The sequence below is a fragment of the Rattus norvegicus genome, chromosome 16, assembly GCF_021556685.1.
Source record: "Rattus norvegicus strain SHRSP/BbbUtx chromosome 16, alternate assembly SHRSP_T2T, whole genome shotgun sequence".
NCBI classification, from domain to species: Eukaryota; Metazoa; Chordata; class Mammalia; order Rodentia; family Muridae; genus Rattus; species Rattus norvegicus.
In genome coordinates this window covers 78,614,557-78,632,174 of record NC_141549.1, presented here as the reverse complement: position 1 = coordinate 78,632,174, position 17,618 = coordinate 78,614,557, and the positions used below count along the sequence as shown (strand labels likewise).

General features: G+C 41.0%; 2 protein-coding genes across 1 annotated transcript; one reads left to right on the top strand and one right to left on the bottom strand.

Annotated features, from left to right (window-relative positions):
• Erich1 (glutamate-rich 1) overlaps nucleotides 1-17,618 on the bottom strand; it is a gene marked incomplete at its 5' end in the record, with an annotated part of 52,793,804 nt that overhangs the window by 5,032,189 nt on the left and 47,743,997 nt on the right.
• Nucleotides 7,315-9,493, top strand: Defa3 (defensin alpha 3). The gene is given in 3 exon segments (NM_001033078.2): nucleotides 7,315-7,372; nucleotides 8,566-8,741; nucleotides 9,259-9,493. Coding segments are annotated over 2 exon segments (315 nt in total). The 5' UTR covers nucleotides 7,315-7,372; nucleotides 8,566-8,578; the 3' UTR covers nucleotides 9,411-9,493.

Genomic DNA, 17,618 nt, shown 5'->3' with positions numbered 1-17,618 from the left:
TTTGGGGCTAATGTGGTAATGTTTAGAGCTCAGTAGACTGGAGCTCAATGCTGGAGCTCATTTTCAAAAATAACACTGAAAAAATACATGTATTCCAGGCCTTCTAACTGTGAGGAAAAAAGTAGGAAGTACTTGCATGAACAATGGAAATAGATGTTTGTCCTTTTGTTGAATTAAGAGTCAAATGAGAGACAAGGAGAAAGAAAATATTTGTGAGCAATGTCAAGGACAGAAATTGTGGAGGTGGTGAGATGGCTGAGCAGGAGGCCAGACCTGAGGCCAGCTGCTGCTCCTACATGGCTTCTGGGCCTCTCTTTAGGGTGTATCTGCAAATTCCCTCCTTTTTGTCTCACAGCCTCTCTTTAGGACATCTCTGTTAATTCCTTCCTTTGGGTTTAACTGCATCCCCTTAAAGTATATGTGCAAATTCTCTCTCTTGCTGTTTGCTGTGAATTCAGTGGAACCTGACTTTTATGTTCACCCTAGAAATAGGTAAAATAATACTTCTTATCATATAACAGCACCAACAACCCAAATGTAATATTTTTGAGTTTTATTTCTTTCAATTTAAATCTGTAAAACTCATTCCTGTGTCTTTTAGTGGCATTAGAAAAATTCCTACCACATCCTGTGTATGTAACAGAGTTATCTTTCTTTCTTTTTTTTTTTTTCAGAGTTGGGAACCGAACCCAGGGCCTTACGCTTGCTAGGCAATCGCTCTACCACTGAGCTAAATCTCCAACCCCCTCAGAGCTATCTTTCTTACCTTCCCCTTCTCAACTGAGGACTTCTGATCTCTAATAGAGGGCGTTCAGGATCTTTAATATTTGACATATGCTATCACATGGGAAGGCCCAAGAATAGGAGAGGAAATTTGGTGGACTGGGTAGGCCAGAGACATCAAAGTGATGTTGAGAAATTGAAGGAGTGCTTTGTAGTTTCTCCTTGTACTAAATCTTGTAAAGGCATCATCATATCTTCAACATGGGCTCCAAAGAAAGGAAGTTAACATCCAATGGCCTCTAAAACCTCAGATCTTGCACAGGATCCATTTGTGCACAAGGGAGGTCTAGGCCTTTTCCTTCCTCACAGGGGCTAGAACTCTGCTGACCCCCCAGGAGTTGTTTTTTAAGATGGGTAACAGCTTGAGAACTTTTTTCCCTATGTCCTCCTGCACTGCATTGTGAACCCTAAGACAGGTGGGGTGATCACTTTGGCACTTGTTTTGCATCACAAGCCAGCATGCAAAACTCAAAAGAACTTCCAGGAATCCTTAATAATCCACTCTATTTCTTAGCAGTGATCTTACATGTGAGTTATTACTTGTGAAACTGGCCAAACAATCTTTTCTTCAGATATTTCTAGAGAATACCTGTTATTTATTTGTGGCCTCACACCAAATCCCAGAGGAGGGAATCAGTAGAAGTAGAGATTAAGAAGTTAGAGATACTGTCTGCCAACAGATGTCTTCCAACCTTTATCTTCTACAAGGTTCTTAAAAAGGAAAACAAATATTCCAATAAATGACAGGAGGTAGCAGTCTAAAACACAGAAGTTAAAGTTGCATGTGGGGTAGTGGTAAAATCCAATAGATTTGGCCACAGCCCTGTTGCCTGACATTTTGTGTCTCTGATTAAGGCAATAACCTCTTCCAAGTTCCATTAAAAACCCACAACATATTGGCCAATAAAAGTGACTACATTATTTGGTTATGGTGAAAACCTCTGGGAGGAGGAGAAAATAAATCTTAGCAATTAGTCAGTATAAGGTAATATAATACGCTGTACAAGTTTTCTACGGGAGAATGCTACCTGGCTTATCACACCTTTCAAATCATCATGGTTTCTACACAGGACCCAAAGTTGCCCCAAATTTGCAATAAATGAAAATTTAGTATCCTTACTTTACATTAGAAGTTGTCAATTTCAATAACATTTAAATGTTTTCTCCAATAGCAAATGACTGTATTTGTTAAACTATTGGGGGAGTGTATCTTCAAGTTTCAAAAACCTCAAAAACATTATGGCATTAATCTCCTTGTTAAAGAGACACCACCAAAAAAAAGCAGTGTTCCAAATTTCAGCTATGTATAGCATCTTTGATAAATAGATAAATGAGCAAGGACAGCAGAGAAGACAAGACAACCTTGTGCTCTCGGGCCACTGATGCTGAGTGCTGATGACCACTCCTCTTTTATCTCCAATAAATTGCTTGAACTGTGCTTCCCGTGTGTTTGCATTCTTTTGATGTTCTCCACAAGGTTCAGTCAAGACTCTGGATATATAGTTTCAGTACCTTCAAGGTAACCTTTGCAGATGAACAAATAATTTAGTTTTTACTTGCAAAATACAGATTCCAAATACTAACGATTTAAGGATGACTCCAGGTTGACACACAAATGTAAAGAAAGCTCAGAATTCTCCTGATGCTGCCACATGCCTCTCTTGACTTTTCACTCTTCCTTCCTGTAGACGTCACTCACTCTCAAAGACATTGCCTATATGTTAAGAAAAACAACCACTTTGGGCCTCTGTTTTATACAGTTCTAAAATCTTATTATTATTTTTTAGAGGCCTACTACATCCTTTTCTTTTTTTCTTTTTTTTTTTTTTCCGGAGCTGGGGACCGAACCCAGGGCCTTGTGCTTGCTAGGCAAGCGCTCTACCACTGAACTAAATCCCCAACCCCTTCTACTACATCCTTTAAAGGTGTTGAAGTTTCAGTGAACCAGGCATGTATTATGTCTCTGGCTTGTATGTGGTGGGTTATTTTTGCTCTGTGGAGACTTTTAGCAATATTAGAGAAAGTTAGACAGAGATAGAATGGGTAGGATGAAAAGCAGAGCATCCCACACTGTGATGTGCATGTTATGTCAGTGTCTATACTTGTATAGGACAAAATAGAGTTTCTATACAGAAAAGGTCATCATGTACAGAAAGTGGGCGTGCCTATTGACTGCAGTGTGCTCTACAAGGTACATTCAAGTGAATTACCTTATAGCTTTGGAGAGCTTAATGCACCTTGGAAGAGATATCCAAGATGAGTAAAGAAGTCGTTAGACAGTTCCCCTTGCAGCCTGATTCTCCAGTAATGCTACAGGGTGCTAAGTGTCAGACTCTAAATCATCACACACTCCTTCAGGACAAACGATGCACTGATCAAAGGACAGCAGTGCTGGTGACCTTGTAGATTGCAACTTCTAGTAGCACAGATGTAGTGCGTTCCCAGCAGGCATTCATGTGGGCATTCAATAGGGAAGGAACCATTCTAGAAGAATTGAATGTCCCCATCACACTTTGGGGAAGGAAGGATGCTAGAAGCATCTTACTTGGTAGTTAATGGTAACCATGACATATGCCAGCTCTAGTGACTGAGCTAGTAGATTAAGTCTAACTCTAGCCAGTATAATCCTTTTACTCTCAAATATTACAGAATACTCATTATGCAAACATAATAGGCAGATACGAAGTTCCCACAAGAATTTAAATAGGTTACTTGTGACCTGGGGAAAATGAATTTAACAATTAAGTCAAATGTGGGGTCATCCTTCTGAAATGTAATAGTCTAAAGTTCTCCAAGGTCTCTCCACTAGCTGACAGAGCTAAAAGCCTCTCTTGTCTTTGTCTCCAGAGAGATTATTCCACCATCTCTCCCTGTTGCAAATTCCTCACCCTGGATGCAATAAGCTCATGTGTTCTTCCTTACCCCTTATCAGTTTAGGGTGAAATTTTCTTGTCAAATGCAAGAGTTCACTCTTTTTAAAATGACCTATTGCAGTGATGAAAATACTAAGTGCCTAACGGTAAGTGTTTATGTATGTATGTGCACATTGTGAAATGGTTAACTTGGGGAATTAGCACATCTGTCACCTCAAGATATGCATAATTTTGTTATGGTGAAACATTAAAATTCTACTGTACTAAATGTTTTGAAATACATAATACGTTATTATTTACAACCATGTTTTTGTTCCGTAGTCCACCAGAACTCAATGTTCCTACCTAAATGTAATTCTGTACCCATTGACCAACCTCCTGTCAGCAACCCTGGACCTTGCCAGCCTCTAGTAGCAAGTAATCCATTCTCACCTGCCATTGAATTGCTTCTTATTTTGGATATATGTGAACATGCTTTCCTTCACTTTGTGTATCTGGATATTACACAGTAAGTGTCCTTCAGAGTCATCTCAGTTATGAAAATTCCATCTTTTTATGGTTGAGTGCCATTTCACTATGTACACACAGATACACACACACACACACACACACACACAGAGAGAGAGAGAGAGAGAGAGAGAGAGAGAGAGAGAGAGACTCACACAGACTGTTTATACATGTGTACCAATTTTCTTTATGTACTCACCTTCTGAGGGATATCTTTTCTTGGCAATAATGTACAGTAAACAAAGCTACAATACTCAAAGTTACCTCTCAACATAAGTATTTCATTTTGATTTGAAAGTTTGGTTTTCTGAGCTCTTTCTCCAACCAGAAACAGAATAAAAGGGATTAAGAGATCATATTTTTGTCTGTGCTTTACCAACTTTCTTCAGCCACTAAAAGTTCCACTGATCATTTAAGACACTCGAGGCTAGAGGAAAAGACTCTTCAGCCTAATGTGACCTAGATGGTCACCTTCTCAACTTCTTAATTCTTGTCCCCTTAGGTGACAGTGACCTACTCCTCTCTCTCTTAAGCTCTCTAGCCAGTGACCACATGCCTGACACATGTGATTGCCTAGATTCTTCCCCATTTGGGTGTTAATCTAAAACTCCAGGTTTGTAACCTATTCCTCTGCCTTCCTGTCCCCTCAGGGGGATGACCTATTTCTTTGATAGTGTTCCTCAATAAAGCTTTCCTTGAGAGTCAGCTGGGAACTCTGATGCCCACTGTGTACTCAGAACACCTGGAACCAGCTCTTTCATGTCAGATGTTCTGTGTTAGGAATGATCATGTTTCCCACATGTGTCAATTTGGAGTCTTGGATTCACTGTTACAGAACAACCCCACCTCAGTCTTTTCACTCAAATTCTTAAGAACCATAAGAGATTAGGAAAACTGGTTGGTTCAGGAAATAAAACTGTTGCCCTGGCCTTTCTTTCTCTTTCTGATGGTTTTCATATACTGGCAGAGAGAATGAAGAGCAGATCTAGGAAAGCTTTGTCATTTGAAATGCTAGGAAAAAAAGCATTTGCTAGCTTTTCTCATGTTCTAGTAATCACCAAAGCCATAATGCACACCCCACTATCAAAACATCTCAAGCAGTTCAAGACTGTATGCCACTTATCTAGGATGTGTATCTGGATCATTCTTAGATATTAGGTTCTTAGGTGAAAAGATGAAGTCCCCACTTTGTCAATGCATTGACAAAGCAAAGGTTGACATTCAAAGTGATCATCAAGAGTCCAACCTTCTTTCACTGAGTATGTACTTGAACATGCTCTGCTCTCCTACTGCTGTGTAAGATATCATTACAAGAAGAAATGGATTTCAAACAACACACACATGGGTTCTACCTCATATATATATCCTTTGGACATTGGTCAGTGCCGAGGGCTCAGAGATGAGTGGTTCTCTAGGATGTGGAGAGTTAAGTGGAGAAAAGCACTCCAGCATACTTGGCAAGTTGGTATTGGTGTCAGAAGGAAGGTTGATATGGGCTGGGAACTGAGAGTAAATGTTAAGTGTAAAACCACCCATCCAGGCTCAGGACAGCAGGATCATTATCTACCTGTCTAAAGCAGCATGGGTTTTGATGATGGATATTTTTAAACATTATGAACCAAAATATTTTTCTCCTATGAAAGCCGCACATGAATAGTTCTGGTCTACCATTATGAGAGGCCTCTTTTCTTCCCTGTGGTTCCCCCAACAAGACTCAGAGTTCCTCTAAGTATGGGAGATGGGTTGCAGGGTGAACATCTGGCTTAGTTCATTTTGTCTTCTATAACAAAATGTCACACACCAAGTCATATAATAATCATATTATACACAAAGATGGTAGCATTTCCTGTAGTTCTGAGGGCTATGAAGTCTCAGGTAAAAGTGTGAAAAGATTTGCTCTTGGTGATATCCAATTTTCTAGCTTATAAATGACATTTTCAGACAATATTAGCACTTTGTCAAAGGGCTGAGCTTCTTTTGTAAAAGAACTACCCTACCACTGGGAGCTCATCTTTTTTAACCCAATCCCGTACCAGCAGACTCCACTTGTTAATGTCATAACCTTTGAGAGTATAATTTCCATCCATTAATTTTAGCATGACTTAAGGAAGAGTACGCATCAGTAAATAGAAAATGAAATATTAACACTTCACATCTTGGAGAAAAATACAGCATCTTGACATGTGTGAGTTTTTGCTATTGGACTAGAAATTAAAAAGTTTATGCTTAAGAGGAGCTAGGACAAGCCTGCATTTCAATAGCACTGTCAGAGGAATTGAAGCCATGTCAAAGCACTGTTTCCCTCGTAGGAAAGTCAATGCATCTCCAACATGGGATGTCCATTCTGATCATCTGGGTCTAACATTGTCTTTATACATGGCCAGTACTGGTTTAGGCATAATGCCTCTGATCACACATCAGTTGATAAGACTAGCTAGCTCCATTCTCTCTGCCATCTGTCCAGCCATTGGGACATTCAGAAGACATTCTGTTTCAAGGAACAAGAACATGAATGTTTTGCCCATATGGTTCTAGAGAACTGTTTAACCTTATTAGTGGCCAAGGAAGTTTGCATGCTGTTCTTTCAGAGAACGACTTGATATATATACTTCAGTCATATGGGAGAGTCCTTTAGAACCTGCAGGGGAACTAATGTACAATCTCACTATAGTGTACAGTCCTTACTCTGCTTAAAGGCCCAACTAGATCCAACAGTTGTAACTTAGGTCTTGAAGAGGTTCACTGAGAACTACTTTTCAAAGCCTTCCCTTTGTGCTCATTGAATATGTATTCTAGTCATCTCCAGAAAGCAAAAGCCCTCAGTTGCAGGCCACAAATTTTCTGTGTGCTCTCTCATACTTTCTGATACCAGTGATTAAACTTCACCCACAGAGCTATGCAGCACAAGCTACTTGGAGTGAATAGTGATGGACAAATGGGTGTTATCTTCTGTTGGACTAGATAAATAAGAAGTCCTTCTGGGAAGCCCTGCTTTGCCCACAGCTTTTCAAAATTGCTTAACTGGCCTTGCACCACAGGTGTTTCAGGTATCCAATAGAAATTAACCATAAAAAAAGTTAAGACATCACAAGTGACCCTTAAATAGGGGAAGTCTGTCCAAAATGTTTCAGCTGCTCCTCTATCCCAAGGTCTGGAAAAAAAGAGCTCTGTGTCTCTTGCTCTGCTCTCCGTGATTAACCAAAAGGACTGTAAGTAATGAATATAATTTTCAAAGTATGGATATGTCACTGAGGCCTAGCTGCAAGGGACTCTCTAAAGGCAAGGGTGCTCTGGAGGAGGCCATGTCATCAGACCTCTTTAGAATATTCTTCTATCTGGGTCACTGGTATGTGTAAAGGACAGTATTTATGGGTTAAGGAGAAACTCACAAAACTTTTCCCAAAACACAAATGTTGTTCTTGTCATTCCAGTAGGGATGATAATATAATCTTTAAAATTTCTTTCTACTGTAACAAATATCTCATGTTAGTGGTTGGCTTTGGCTATTTAGTTTCACACATTGTCTATATATTTTGGGTATTAGTTTATTTTCAAATGTATGCTTTGCTAACTTTTTCCACTATGCTCTAGTTTGCTATCTCACCATGATGCTTATTTCCTCACCTGTGCAAAGGCTGCAAAAATCTGCAAAGCCCAGTACAATCCCACAATCCCCCTTGCACCTTGTTCTCAGAACCTTTGGTTTCATGTAAGACATCACTTTCCAGACACAGTTTTGAATTTTATTCTTGTAGTTTCATGCTTTTACTTCTTATGTCCAGGTCTTCACTTTATTTGAGATAAATCAATGTGGTCAACAAACATTGACTCTCTACATCATCAGGATTCAGGTGTCACCCAAGTGTCACCTTCAGATATCAGATAAGAATACATCTTCGGAGACTTAGAGGCATTGGTCCTTAGAATTAATACATGAAAATGCTCTTTTTTTCTTCTTTTTAACATTAAAATGTAAGCACTCATTCAAGTATAAGTTCATAATCCAGAAGGTAACAGGAAACCATAGCAGGGTCCTCCTCATCCTCACCAGCTTAAGCCAAAGGGAGCCACCAAACACTGGACCATTTGTCATGAGGGAAGCTATGAGATCAAAAGTATCAAGAAGTCCTTGAGGACAAATCCCTTTCCTTATTAGTGTAGACACTATCTACCTGTAGGGCCTCTCTGATTCTGCTCTTCACATATACTCCCATATGCACAGAAACACACACACACACACAGACACACAGACACACAGACACACACACACACACACACAGAGAGAGAGAGAGAGAGAGAGAGAGAGAGAGAGAGAGAGATACACAGACACATAAACAGGGACACACACACACACACACACACACATACACACACCGTTCCTGATGTCTTTTTCATCCCTTAGGAAACCCACAGCCATGGGGACACTCACTCTGCTCACCACCCTTCTCCTGCTGGCCCTCCACACCCAGGCAGAATCTCCCCAAGGATGCACTGAGGATCAGAAGCTGCTGATCATGGAGGACCAGGATATTTCCATATCCTTCACAGGGGATAAAGGCACTGCTCTTCAAGATGCAGGTGAGAGACATCATCACATTAGAAATGTGAAGTAGAGAGAAAGGGTGGGGGTATGCTCTGAATTTGGGTCACCCAGTCAACTTTATTACTTCTTTATTTTCCTCGATGAACAGCAAAAGCCAAATAGATCAATTTCTTTCTGCAAAAATTTGTTTGTTCATATCACAGAGCTTAATAAATAAAGAAACGTAGTGACTAGAATTTTCATGTAGATCTAAATGTCTAGACTTGGTCTATTTTACTGTGAATATTGTATTTTAGATATTGGAGATGTGTGTTTATATATTTATGTAATGGCAGGAACATATAAAATTACAAAAAACTTAAGACAGATGGGGATTCGTCGATAGTTTGGTGCTTACCATGTATATTTATTCATATTGATCATGATTGCTCGTCCGGCTGTCACTAGTGACCAAGGCAGAGAGCCCACTTCATCCAGCACATATATTGCCCAAGATTCTTCTGCCCTGCTGATTCAGGCACTAAGTACCTCCTATGATGTCTATTTCCCCAGATGTGAAGTCAGGCGTGATCTGCAATTGCAGGCCCAGGGGCTGTAGTTTTAAAGAACGAGTCTATGGGGAATGCGGTTACAATGGCCACATTTTGCGACTCTGTTGCCAACCACTGAACACTACGAACAAGAAGAGTCCATCTGTCATATGACTTGAGATCTTGACTGTTACTTCGCCTATATTATGTCCTTGACTTTCCTCTTCCTTTATAGCCAAAGAAAGTTCTTACAACAAGTTCTCTGTGTGTGTGCTTAATTATTGTCTCTAAGCAAGACTCTGCAAACCAAGTACCAGAATGATAGAAAGAAATTCTTGGCTTGGGTCCATAGGAGTGTCAAGGTTATCATGCATTTTTCTGATGAATAATAAGAAAGGACAATGCTGTTGTTGGCATCCTAATCTCTGATCTCATAACCACCCCATTTAGATCGGAGCCACTCTCAAATCCATTGGCTATGTGGGAGGTAGACCACAAGGTTATCTTTATTTTTTACATTGTCCCAATTACCTAACTTTCAAAAAAATCAACCTCCTCATTCCAAATGTTAGGATTTGTATAAGCAGACCAAGGTCCTGTATTTGCCAAAGAAGCCCTAACTGTGTGTCAGTTCTACAGACACAACTGTAAGTAGAATTAAGCAGGAAAGACACTAAATAGAAGTGAGAAGGCTTATATCTATTCAGTCTAGTTAGTGGCACTTTTAAAAGGGGCCCTGTTGGAGTAGGTGTGGCATTGTTGGAGTAGGTGTGTCACTGGGGGTATGGGATTTGAGACCCTCACTCTACTTGCCTGGATGTCAGTGTTCTGTTAGCAGCCTTAGATGAAGCTACAGATTTCTGAGCTCCTCCTTTACCATGCCTGCCTGGTTGTTGCCTGTTCCTGCCTTGATGATAACGGTCTGAACCTCTGAACTTATAAGCTAGCCCCAATTTAAATGTTGTCTTATAAGATTTGCCTTGCTGGTGGTGTCTATTGACAACAATAAAATTCTTAACTAAGACAAGAAGCAATGCAGGAAATCACACCCAGAACTACTAAACACCTAAACTATATCTGATGGATATCTGATGAAGATGGATTTGTAGGCCTTATTTTAAACACACACACACACACACACACACACACACACACACACACACAGATACATTCATACACTCATATCATGTGCTCAGGTCTTCAGCTATACCTTAAGATATCTAGGTGTAGTTTTCTTAAAATACCTTTCTCTATACTTCTCAATAGGTACTAAGTTATTGGAAAATGTGACTAATGTCCCTTCTATCACAAGATATCTTGTGACACACAGAGATACAGCAGAAGAGATCAAGTCCCAGGGAACAGTATCCTCAGTCACTACAGCACATTCATGTACCTGGATCATGAACCAAACATCATGGATCACAGAGGGAACTGGATACCCTATACCTCCAGTTCTTCACAACTACCCACCAGATTTAAGAGGCATATATGAGGATGTTTCCAAATTTATTCCTCACCCCCTTAAGTCACATAAAGTTACTAGTTTAACTCTAGTAAAATTAAAGGAGATTCTCAAGCTTTCCAAACCGCAAAAGTGCTAACAGGAGGTTTTGGTGGCTTTCGTGAACTCACATTCTCATTGATGCCCAGAAGATCCCTTCATTATAGATTCCAGCCTCTTTTACAGGATCTCTTTTGCTTTTCTTGGAGTGACTACTTTGGAGCTAATGCGGTAATGTTTAGAGCTCAGTAGACTAGAGCTTGATTCCCAACTCTCCTGCACTGAGAATCCTCTAAAACTCTGGGAAAAGAAGAACCTTTAGGGTAGCCATGACACCTGATGGCCAGTGCCAGGATTTCTGTCCCTTTTCTCTATGTAACTTTCCTGGAACACTCTGGACTTCTGGTCAGAGTCTCATGCAGAAAGGCCTTTTAATGTGGAAGAACACGATAGCTTTTGAGAAAAACTCACAAACAGGCCTGGGTTTCAACAGACTGCATTTCAGTGCATGCTCCTAGGTCTTTACCCATCAAATAGGATAGACTGTGGGTATAAAGATGGGGTGAAGAGAGAAAGACAAATCAGAGGAATATGGCCCTCAGGACTGAATATGATCCTGGGATGCAGGAGCCTTCTCCTAGGAGGCAGGAGAGTGTTGGGCCCTACCTGGGGGGTGTTTCCCTTCCCATTCCCTGACCCTTTTAGCCTGCTATAGCAAGAAGTTGTTTACACCCTTGGCAGCTGTTCTTAGCCCCTGATTTGGGGCGGGTACTTTCCATGACACCCTTCCCCCTCACAGAGCCTTCCAGCTTGTTGTTGCTAAGAGACCACACTTATAAAAGAATTTAGGGCAATGTCTCTTTTTATGAATTAAAGCCTGCACCATCGTTCGTTCATATGCAAGAAATGGCAGTCAAACTTTGGAGCATGGGGAATGGACTTGGTGTTTGGAGAGACTGGATTTTGGAGTATAGATGGTTTGTTGGAGGTTGTTTTGCTTTTCAAAGTTAGGGTTGTGCTCTAGTGTTACAAGGGGAACTTAAAGATTGTGGTTAATGATTGCCAATGTCGCATTGGCCACAGTTTACAGTTCAAGCACAGACAGGCTCAGGATTCTAACTCACACATATTTGTAATTAAAAAAAGTCAAAGAGATGGGTTGGGGATTTAGCTCAGTGGTAGAGCGCTTGCCTAGGAAGCGCAAGGCCCTGGGTTCGGTCCCCAGCTCCAAAAAAAAAAAAAAAAAAAAAAAAAAAAAAAACCCAAAAAAAGTCAAAGAGGTGGAGATTGTTACAGGACTTATGAAAGGTTGATGAGGCTATGGAACTTATAAGAGCATTATAGCCTGTTTGCTCACTCCAACTGCTATTTCAAGAAATACATATACAATTATTATAGATTTATAAGATTGTTTTCATGCTCTTTCATTGCATCCTGGCAATTGTGATTTCATTTAGTGAGTTCGCTTATAATTTTGGAGAACCCATGAAGTGATACCATTGGACAGTTTTGCCTTGAGGAATCACTTTTGGCCCTACATTATGTAAACATTTTTTGTCACTGCTTTAATACAAGAAGCTAAGACTTTGAATTTTCAGTGGAGAAAAGATCAAAGATGTGAAAAGCCATTGTTTACAAGCCTTTATGAATGTTCCTAGGTAAATAAAAACTGATAATGGACCAGCATATACCAGCAAAACATTTCAACAATTTTGTGATTATTTCGATATTCTTCATAAAACCGGTATCCCTTACAATTCTCAAGGTCAAAAAATTGTACAGTGAGCCCATTTGACCATAAAAAACCAACTTGAAAGAATAAAAGAGGGAGAGTATACAGTCCCTCCTACTAAATTATCAACTACTCTTTATATCTTAAATTTTTAAATTGTGGATAAGGCTGGTCTCTCAGCAGCTGACAGGCACTGGAGGAAGGACAGAGCACATAATGGTTTAGTTAAATGGAAATATCTGGCCTTGGGAGCCTGGAAGCGACCTGACCCCATCATAGTCAGGGTGAGAGGATCAGTTCGCATATTTCCCAAGGATGCTGAGGCCCCAGTTTGGGTCCCTGAGCATTGTGTGCGTCCTGTGGACTACAGTCTACCCTGAGATATACTAAAACTTTGTGAAGAATTCCCTGACCCTGATGCCAGTGGGAATACATAGCACGGCACAGCCTACTGTTATTACAACAAACCACGCAACAGGTAAAATGACAGCTCACACAAAGGTAGAACAAAAGAGTCTTAACCTAACTTTTCATCTTAAAAGATGGTCTATGTCTTGTTAAGATTTTTATAAAGCCTCGTTAAATAGCTCCCTTTTTCATTCATGTTTACTTTTAGTAATGTTTACATAGCTGATTTAAGTATTTAAGTATTACTGTTACCAATGCTGGTGTTAATAGGATGGAGAGATATTTTGTACCCCTTTAGTCTTGTTAGAAATGATAGTTATCTGCCTCCTAGACCAGCAGTTAGGTGCTGGCCTGAACCTCTAAGTATTGCCTCTTGAAGTATATCTGATATTTTTGAAACCTCCCTACATTTTTGCCCAAATAAGAAGAGTAACATTTTCTGAAATCTGTGCCATGTGTGTTGGCACCCTTTTTCCTTTTTGGTTCAGAATGACACTAAGGCAGTGTCAAGGGAGGAGATTCTCAATTGTTCTTCCAGGTCCTATCCTACTGACCAGTTGCTGAGAGCAGGAAGATTCTGCATGGATTGTTCAAGTTCCTGGTGTGATCCCCATACCATTTCAGCCACTGCTGCTACAGTGACCAGTGTGGCCATATCTCAATTGGCAGCTGTTGTTGGGACTGTGAGACTATGGTTACATTCTGGAGAAGTCGCCATAGCATTGACTGTGCAGAATAGCGTTAATATTTAGATTCTGTTGGTCATTCTTAATCTCAACCAACAAACTGCTCTCAATTGGACTTTGTCTGGGAAATCCATGTTATATCTTGTTCTACCTTTTATTATTCTATGTGTGTACCCCTGTTAAGGTCCTTAATAGCAACAAGGCTGTTGGGGATTTAAATGCGTATCTTGATTGCTCACTCTTAGCAGCTGCCCTTGGGCTGTTTTAACGTCCCAACAGATGCAGTCTCAGGCTGAAAACAGGTTTGGTTTTCATTGGCCAGGAATAATCCATCAGCCCAAATTGGGCTCAGTTTGTATGACAAGTAGTTAGCCAATGACAGGCAACTTTCTGGGACCATATTTGCCTAAGACAGAAATTCTGAGGCTGGCAGGGTTTTCAGAGATGGGAAAGAGTTTTGGAACCCCAGATTGATCCTAAGACAGGCGCTACTTAAGAAGAAATAAAAGAGGGGGAATTGCTGGGCCGTACCTTGGTGTATTTCCCTTCCCCCTCGCTGAGCCTTTTAACCTGCTATAGCAAGAAGTTGTTTATACCCTTGGCAGCTGCTCTTAGCCCCTGATTTGGGGCAGGAACCTTCCATGGCACCCTTCCTCCCCACCGAGCCTTCCAGCTTGTTGTTGTAAGAAGTTGTTTATGCCCCTGATTGGGCCCGGGACTTTCCACCACACAGACTTTTCCTGTTTTCCTGGTTGGGGATTTTCTCCTGCCTTGTTGTTTTCCAAGGCTTTTGCCTCAGGTATATAAGGAGATCTCAGTAAAGCCTTGATGGCACTCTCTGCAAACGGGTGACCTGTGTATGTGTTTTCTTTCAATCCCACAGACCTATGCCCATTATTCACACACTGGCGGCACCTGCGCCTCAGGAGAGATACCTATCTTGTTTGTTAATGGTCACTTAAAGATGGATCACAGAAATATGAGCTCTTTGAACTAGAGTAATATTTTAAGTGTTTGCATATCTGTAAGGGGAACGGAAGGACGTGGAAATATGGACGAGTCACACAAAGTTTCCTCATTCTCCCTGAATCATTTGGTGCTTCTCTGATCTGTGATTTCTACGTATACCATATGCCGCAGCCATTTGATGGCTGACTACGGCTACTTCATGAACAATGACAAAGTAAACAATAAGCTTCCTGGATCCGCAGCTGTTTAAGTAATCAACAGTCATGTGGATTGCTTAGTGTAATCTCTTGCTTTTATAATGCACCTTGAACATCCATAAATGTTCAGAATACAACTCACACTTCCATTAATATATATCCCTGTAATTTATAGGAATGGCTACAGAGTCTGAAAATGTTTTCACTCTGCTGGAACTCAAGCCAAGGTCTTCGAGAAACACCTTCTAGAGCCTGTGCAGAAGAAGCTTCTGTCTTGAATATTTGTGACACAGTGTTTTCTGGCTCAAAACATGTCTCATTGACAATTGCCAATCTTGGTGGCATATACCTATAATTCCAGCACTAGACTGAAGCCAGCAACTGGACAGCATTCACAATACCAGCTGGGCGATATACTGACAACCTGTCTTATGGGGAACAGAAATGCACACCACAATGGCTGAGATCACTCCACTGACTTTCTTCTAAGTGTCCTTCAAAGCTTTTTAAACATTAATTAATTAATTTACATCCCAAACATTGCACACACGCCCTCACACTCCTGGTCCTTTCTCACAGAGTCCTTCACCTTCCCCTCTCCTGCGAGAGAGTGGACTACTCTCATGGGTATTCCCCCAACATGGTGCATCAAGTCTTAGCTGAATTGGGAACATCGTCTTCCACTGAGGCCAGACAAGGCTGCCATGAATGTAGGATTATATCATTTTGCAGCAAGGTAGGCATAGGATAAGGCAAAGCAACCATTGAATGAAAAAGAAGGGTAGGCAGAGCAAACGTCTAGGAAGGAGAGAGGAGGAGGAGAAGATAGAGACCAAGATGGAGTCCATGGAGGAGAATGGTTTGGTTTTAGGTGAACTGAAGCGATTTTATCTTATCTTGGTAGGCGGTTTATATCTTTATCAAATGGCAGTGAATTTTCTGTGGGGATGAATTGTGGATTAAGAATTTAACATGTAAATCTAATTGCTAAATTACAAGTTCCTGGGACTTTGATTATATTAGGCTAAAGAGGACAGTGTGTGAAAGAAATGGCTGAGAGGCAGTTGGAGCTTGCTGATCTGGTTATGTTGCTGTGTAGATTGAGAATGCACAAGGGCCAGCAGAACAACGTGTGTGTGTGTGTGTGTGTGTGTGTGTGTGTGTGTGTGTGTGTGTGTGTGTGTGCGCGCGCGCGTGTGCGTGTGTGTGTCATACCTGGTAACTACTGTCTTGGGGACCATCTGAGGGGGAGACTAAAAGGGAGACAGTCAAGAGTGGAGGGCACGGTAGAGTAGCAGCCGGAGTGAGTGGATCCGGCTCCTGGGATCTGCTAGAAAATGTTCCTTTTTTATTTTTACCGCAACACAGAGATTGAGCTGCATGTCTGCCACAAATATGACCAGGGTCATAGCTTAGCCAGTGTTCACTCTTGAGTTGGTGGCTCGATCTCTGAGAGTTCCCAAGGGCTAGATTAGTTGACACTCTTGGTCTTCATTTTGGGTTCCCATTCACTTCAAGGCTTTCAATCCTTCCCCCAACACTTCCTTATGGGTTCCTAACTCCATACAATGTTTGCCTGTGAATATCTGAATATGTTTCAGTCACATGCTGGTTATAACTGCTCAGAGGACAGTTATGCTAGGCTCATGTCTGCAAACAAAGAAGAATGTCATTAGTAGTGTTAGGGACTTGTGCTTGCCCATGGGATGGGTTTCAAGTTGGGCTGGTTATTGTTTGGCTATGACTTCAGTCTCCGTTCCTTGTTTGTCCCTGCATTTCTTTTAGACAGGACAAGTTTTGGGTTGAAAGATTTGCTTGGCTATAAGAGGTAACCTCTTCAGATTCCGTGTCCCCACTGTTGGGCATCTTGGCTAAGATTACCTCAATTGACTCCTGGGAGCCTCACCCATCCCAGTTCTTTGGGACTTCCTGGAGATATCCCCCAATCCCCTGCCCTGAACCTCTAGCATTTGCACATTTCATTAATTCTCCTGACCTCTAGGCCTCTATAGTGTCTTTCCCACACCTTTTTCTGCCCCACCCCATCTTTCTCTTCCTCCCCTCTACTACCCACTTCCCTCCATCCCTCGCACTCTAATGACTATTTTGTTTCCCTTTCTAAGTGTGATTCAGGCATCCTAGTTTGGATCTTCCTTTCTTGTCTGGGTCTGTGTGTTTTGGCTAGATTCAAGTTAGTCTCTCTCTATTTCTCTCTCTCTCTCTCTCTCTCTCTCTCTCACACACACACACACACACAAATACACACACACACACACACACACACACACACACACACACACACAGAGTCAATAGTTTTTAATGGTTGCTTTGACCAGAAAAACAAATCTACTAAAAATTGTGATTCTTAAGTCTAAAATTCAATAGAGATAAAACTGTAAAATACTAATCTTGTAAGAGTTGCTAACTTGTCATAAACAACTTATATAAATAAGGATATAAACAAATATTATTATTGAGAGACTGCTCTAGCAGGAGTTGAGTCTATTGCTCCCAAGGAAGGAGGTCAGTGATTTAGCCAAGGAGAACAAAGAGAGAGTGAAGGGGAAAGAGGAAGAGAGACAGGCTGCATGCAGAAAGAGAGAGGTGGAGAGATGAGAGAATGACTTGTCTGGAATAAAAAGGGTAGAGCTTCTGGGGAAATGCAGCCCTACATACTTAGTGTCAACCTGTACCTCAACAAGAATCAATGATTTGCTTCCAATGTCCATGAGATCTGAGAGCAACCAGAAATTAAGACAATACTAGGAATTCCAGGAATGCAAGAGACACCAGACGTTCTCTCACACCTGAACAAACACCAAGAAAGAGCACTGTGGTATTTGATAATTAAAGGGTCCTCCCCTTTTAGCTGGGCCTTAGTTCTAA